The sequence below is a fragment of the Sesamum indicum genome, linkage group LG11 (assembly GCF_000512975.1).
Source record: "Sesamum indicum cultivar Zhongzhi No. 13 linkage group LG11, S_indicum_v1.0, whole genome shotgun sequence".
Lineage (NCBI taxonomy): Eukaryota > Viridiplantae > Streptophyta > Magnoliopsida > Lamiales > Pedaliaceae > Sesamum > Sesamum indicum.
Genome location: NC_026155.1, coordinates 10,618,624 through 10,625,217, shown reverse-complemented (window position 1 = coordinate 10,625,217; position 6,594 = coordinate 10,618,624). Strand labels below are relative to the sequence as shown.

Below are 6,594 nucleotides of genomic sequence, written 5' to 3'. Positions count from 1 at the left end.
CACACACACACACACACACCGCACACGCACGCACGCATGCACATACACATTAAAAGACGCACATACAAGAAAATAGAAAAATTGGAACAAGGAGGGGGTATCATTCAACAAATCTTCTCAGGTTTGTGGTCGATAAAATTAAAAAAGAAATGCAGTAGCTGATTAGAACATATAAAAATATATTCCTGGACATCATGATCTCAACAGAAACCTGCTACACCAGATCATGATTTTCAGAGAGGTTGATCCAGAAACTGGATAATATTAATCACAAAATCATTGCCTTGATACAATTACATATATAAAACGCACTGAGAAAATGTTGCAACCTTCTTTGCTCTAATAATAGCACTAGGTTCAAAAGAGCAGCAATAGTTAAGCTCTTCTTGATGCCCACATGCAAGCTTCCCCCAAAGCATTGGCGGACGGAAGCAGACGGTGCAGACAGCCCCTGCCGACGTGCGCGTGTGCTGGCGGACGGCAGCAGATGCCGCCTGGCATCTTCCAATCGGGGACCCATTTTTCCCCGGACATCTCAACATTGCGAGCAGAGGAAGGTCGCTCATCTCTCGTCCGTTGCCACACCTCTTGAAATGTGGCAAATCTTTTTCTACTTTCGGGTTCGGCGACCCGATCAACAGCAAGCTTGGCCTCGAGTCTGCCTTGTCTAGTAGACCTCGAGGAGGGATCACTCATGCTTTCTGTTGGCTCAACTGTCTCTGCTTCAGGGATCGCAGCTTCTCTTCTTCTCTTCCTCTTTAATCCCCAATCTTTAGATATCTCCACTACCTCCACCTGCTCGTCAGGTGTTTGATCTCTGGCCTCAATGGGAGTTGACTGTTGTTCGGAGGCTGTAGTGTCCGTAGAAGATGGGGTCGGAGTTGGTGCACGCTCCTTGGACTTCCCTTTGGCAGCCGCCGCTGCACGTTTCAGTTCGCGATCAACTGAAGGAGGTAATGTTCCCTTCTTCGTCCTGGTTTTGTTCGTAATCCTGGCTATCATGATTTCAGATTCTGCAAAAAGAACTTTGTTAGAGGTCGCTTAAGAAGAAAAAGAAGCAAGGAAATGAGATTTTGAAATCACCTAAAGAGCTTTTTACTGGGATAGGAGCAGTGAAGAGGCCCGCGAGCTTCAAGACTTTTTTCTATAATAGTACTTTTGGAAGGTACCAAAATAAAGTAATATAGTTTATGAGATCGCTCTGAACCCCTCCACAAAAGTTGTGGGTTTGGGCTTAGAATCACTCCAACCCAAGAAAAAATCCCAAGATTGCCCAGGTGGAGGTCGCAGAAAGAAATATCTATCACGCTAAGGACCGACATTGGATCTCAAGTCGTCTAAGAAACGACAGTCCTTGCGTGCAGTTAAGTAGAACAACCCAGTCTCCCCCGACCGTTTTGAGGCAGTGATATTGTACAGGGACCAAAAATTGTCAAAGGAAGGAGGCAAATCAAGGTGTTTCATAACAATAATGAACATGAGTATATGACTGATAGAATTGGAGGATAACTGCACTGGGCAAAGACCTAACCGGACAAGGATATTATTCACTTCGCGGGGTAAGGGAAAACGGAGTCCGGCATCTAAATGGAGCACGGAGAAAGTACAGTAGCCTTCTGGGGGTTGATGCATGCGATCAAATGAACGAGGAATAATAATATCGTAATCGACAGTGATATAATATTTTCTTTTTAATGCTACAGGAGTCGTTTTAATGATGCTCGCTATTCCTAACCATGGTTTTTGTTGCATCATTTCAGTATATTTTTGAAAAACAGGGGTTTCATCGGATTCAGCTACCTCCTCGGGAAGATTAGAGTGTTGGGGAATGGAAGAGGTGGATCGCGAGAAGTACCAACGGTCTCCCTTGCGGAGGTCGCTGACGATCCCAACACCGAACTCGAATCTGAGCTCGATTTAGACTCAGAAGCGGATACATGAACGGAGAGACTCCTAGACCTAGAAGACATGATATCAAAAGCTGGAATAAGAAAGGATTGAGGAATACCTGGAGAATGGAGGTAGCTCCAGGGAGGGATCGAATGCGATTAGTCGGGGCAGTCAAAAAAGTTCAGATGAGGACCTATATATAGGAGAATATGTGAAGCAGCGCGCCTTTTCGCATTCCAACAGATGGAGACACGTGGCTTAGGACGGATGGCCGAGATCTCCCAGACTGACATGGTGACTGTTCACTTCCCTTAGTGTCATTAATGACACTAAGAGAAGTGGGGGAGTAATGATAAGGGAAATCACATAATTACCAAAATACCCCTAGAATTTTCACCCTCTTTTTATGTATATGATGACAGCGCGTGTGGGAACCGTGTGCAGGTGCAGCAGTGGCGACAACAGGCTTTTACAGGAGGTGACGTGGCTCGCCCTCATTGGTGCCACGTGTCGCGTAAGTAGAGGGTACCGTACAAGTATAAATAGCCTCATTTATGATTATTCAAACACGTTTTCACCACTTCCTTTTACCGCCATATTTGTAATCTCACTAAATCTCGTTATCATATTTTCGACCCCACCTTTTCTAACTTAAGCATCGGAGGGCCATCGCCGAGAGCTTCTCAGCTAGTCTTACGTTTGCTGTGTCCTCAGGATCCACAACAGGTAGCTCGAAAGAGGGAATCAACAACCTCAACCCAGCAATCTGACCTAGCGATCCGATCCGAAAATCCTGATTTCGCACTACCTACATCACAGCTGCTTTGTTACTAAAAATGGATGTCGTGTCACAATGTAAAGGAGTAGTACTCCTCCTTTTGTGTTTTGTTGTTTTTGTGTTGTAATGTTGATTGTTTCGTATTATCAATGAAGAAGGGACGGGGACTCCGAAAAACCTCCCCCACCTTCGGGTGTTTTAATAATAATAAAAAAAACTCTAAACCCTAAGCCATAAACCCTAAACCCTGATAGTACGGCAGGCCCTAACGGGTTCTCGGCACACTTTTTTCAATGCTGTTGGGATATTATTGGTCAAGATCTCTACGACGCGGTTTTGGATTTCCTTTCGAGATCTACCCCTCCTAAAAATTTCACAACGACTAGCATCGTTCTCATTCTAAAGGTTGAGGCTCCATCCACTTGGAAAGTTTTTAGGCCCATTAGCCTCTGTAATGTCACGGGAAAAATCCTATCCAAAGTCATCAACAACCAAATGGCCAAACTGCTTCCCAAAATTATCTCCCCCTCCCAGAGCGGTTTTGTCCAGGGACGCATGATCTCTGATAACATTCTCCTTGCACAAGAACTTTCCCAATCTCTTGGAAAAAATGGCAGTCTGAGCAACACCATATATTCAAGCTTGACATGGAAAAAGCCTATGACCGTGTCAACTGGACATTCCTCTACCAAATGCTTAGTAGAGTGGGTTTCCCAACGCACTGGATTAACATGATCAAGAAACTCATCGAAATTGCTGGTTCAGTATTTTGATCAACGGTGAAGGAGTGGGATTTTTCAAGTTGACGCGAGGCCTCAGATAAGGGGATCCTTTATCCCCAACGCTCTTTGTTATTGCAGCAGAATGCTTATCCAGAGGACTTGACTGGCTTTTCCAACGGCAGCCCCGTATACCGTTCCAGAGAAAACTGAACTGGTCCTCATGGGAAGCTGTCTGCTATCCGACGGAGGAAGGGGTTTTTGGGGTTAGAAGAATCCAAGATGTGGTCCATGCATTTCAATTCAAGATGTGGTGGAGATTTAGGAACCAGAGCTCACTTTGGTCCCACTTTCTTCTAGAAAAGTATTGTACAGGAAGTCATCCAGTATCAGCGAAGCTCTCTTACATCGCCTCACCAAACTGGAAAAGAATGTGCCAGCACAGAAAAAAAGCGGACAGGCAGATCTTCTAGAGTCTCGGAAAGAGACATATCTCATTCTGGTTCGATAATTGGATTGGCGAAAAACCTCCCTTTGAGATAATGCCTGATTTTGTGTGGAACACAACCCCTGTCAACAACTACTGGGAAAATAATTCTTGGAACATTGCAAAACTGAGAGAAGTGCTTACAGAGGACCTGGTTCATCAAATCTGCCAGATACCGTTTGACGTCGACACCAGTGATACACCTCTGTGGAAGCTAAGTGGCGATGGGAATTTCAGTATGAAAGCCACATGGAACTCTCTAAGACAAACGAGAGCAATACAACAGCTCATTAAGGAAATCTGGTGTCCGTTTATTAGCCCAACTATGTCTATCTTCATGTGGAGACTTATCAACAACAAACTCTCAGTTGATGAGAAACTGTTTCTGCTGCTCCAAACCTGTTTCTGCTGCTGCTGAAATGGAGGAAAACTCAAACTCAAACTCAAAAATGGTTACAAGCTACACGGATGATCAGTCCAAACGAACAGCATTTGGATGGTTCAAACAGGGAGCTTTCCTCACACTTGGCCCTCTTTTTCAGCTTTCTTGATAAAAAAAACATCAAAAAGAGTGACAATTTTTGGCTGAACTTCAGTTACTGTCATGGCTGAACTCGTTCGTCGTTAATTGGGACATAGAACAACAGCACTACAAATTGGAAATGTTGGGCATGCGGTCTTCAGTCGGCACTGAAGATCTCAAGTGCTGGCCTATATCATGTCTCAACATATTCAACCACAGCACAGATTGCGAATACCGGAGAAGCTGAATAGACAGCAGAAAAAACATTTGCAAATGGAGCATGCATGCAGGGCGATCGCCAAATTTAAAGTTGGTTGCTGTCATGGCTGAACTTGTTCCTCTTGAGCGTTTCATCACTACCTGCAACATCACATTCTAATGCATAAGTCATCAAAAAATTAAAGTTCCAGATTGCCAACACTGGAGAAGCTGAATAGACAACAGCTAATAGAGCATGCATGCAGGGTGATCGCCAAATTTAATGTTGGTTGCTGTCATGAACTCGTTCCTCGTTAGTTGGGGCAGAGATTTTAGCACTACAAATTCGGAACGTTTGGCAGGTGGTCCGTGCAAGCACAATGGATCCAATATAATTTACTACATGCATGCACGTCGGGCAAGGAAAGCATCGCAGCAAGATTGGCAAACAAGGAGCCTCACACGACACACACACACAAAGCTGCTGCGCGGGGCACGACCTTCCGGAGGCGATATCTCCGCGCTCGGACCACCATTTTGCCAATACGACCACTCGTTTTGGGGTGTCTCGACGAGATCTTGGCATTGGAAAGGGAGCCACGCGGCCACTCCGAGGCTCCAACCGCGGATTCGCGCTGTTGGGGGGTGGAAACTTCAAAAGGCCATAACTTTGCGTAGAGACGTCGGATCGGGGTGATTTTTTTTTTGATTTTGGGTATCTCGAGGAGATCTAGCGGTTGGAAACAGCCTACGGCGGTTTGGGGGCCGAAATTCTCGAAAGAAACGCCTGTTTCTAATGTTAATTTGATTTTCAAGGCAAACGGCAACGGTTTTCAAAATTTGAATCCCACGCATGTGATCGATAAAACAGCTGCCACCCCAATTTTTATATTGGAGAACAATGCTCTCAGCCTTAATTTCATAATGTGATTGGCCCGTGCTGAAAAATCGAAGTTCATCCCCCGTGCAGGTTTCTTATTAATTGTTTGTTGTCTTTGTTTCAAACACGCCACAATGCAAGATTGGCATCCCTTTGTTTATGTTTTGGGTCCAAAACCCAAGGTCACAATTTCAAACCCCCCGCATCTCATTTTGGGATAGTATTTGATTGCATTTGTTTAACAAACTTTTGAACTCAACTCTCATCACCGATTCTGTAAGAAACTGTGAATGCTGAAAAATCGAAGTTCATCCCCCGTGCAGGTTTCTTATTAATTGTTTGTTGTCTTTGTTCCAAACACGACACAAATGCAAGATTGGCATCCCTTTGTTTATTTTTTGGGTCCAAAACCCAAGGTCACAATTTCAAACCCCCCGCATCTCATTTTGGGACAATATTTGATTGCATTTGTTTAACAAACTTTTGAACTCAACTCTCATCACCGATTCTGTAAGAAACTGTGAAAAATTTATGTACTTTATTTATATGGGATAATTACGTTTACATCCCTTTGATCTATGGTGGCATATTTATACAAATCATTCCTGTTTTTTAGATGATTACACATATGCCTGTTGAAATATCATTACTGTCCACGCAAACCACCCTCTCGCTTTCAAAACCATTACACACACCCCTTAAAAATGATGGCATCATTGCACAAACTGCAATTGTTTTTTAGCTATCGGAGGTGGTTCTGCAATCATGCAAAAACCAGGAATGGTTTGTGTGGATGGACCATGGGTCAGAAATGTATGTGTGATTATGCATGTTCATACAAATATGCAAATATCTTACATCGGTGGCTGAAATCAACGGAATTCAAGGAAACAGTGCTTTGGTTGGGCCTTCGCCGTCCGCCCCGTTTCTTTTGTTGGCTCATTATCTTAATTTTTAAGTGTGCGGTTGCAGCCCGGCCTTCACGGTTCGCCCCATTATAGATTCGTGCTCTCACGGGCTGGCCCATCAATCCCAATACTATTTATGGGCCGAAAATTTGCACGTCAACGCAAAATCACATGACTAATTAATTTTTGTCGAAATAATTTATTTTTGAGT

At 44.0% G+C, this 6,594-nt stretch overlaps 1 protein-coding gene across 1 annotated transcript in view; it reads right to left on the bottom strand.

Annotated features, from left to right (window-relative positions):
- The window catches only part of LOC105173933 (histone H3.v1-like), a 19,924-nt gene continuing 13,705 nt past the window's right edge, over positions 376-6,594 (bottom strand). Inside the window, exons 2-3 of the mRNA XM_011095853.2 lie at positions 1,856-1,981; positions 376-1,013 (exon numbers count right to left, since the gene is read on the bottom strand). Coding sequence (XP_011094155.2) covers positions 376-1,013; positions 1,856-1,981 — 764 coding nt within the window. The remainder of the gene's footprint in view (positions 1,014-1,855; positions 1,982-6,594) is intronic.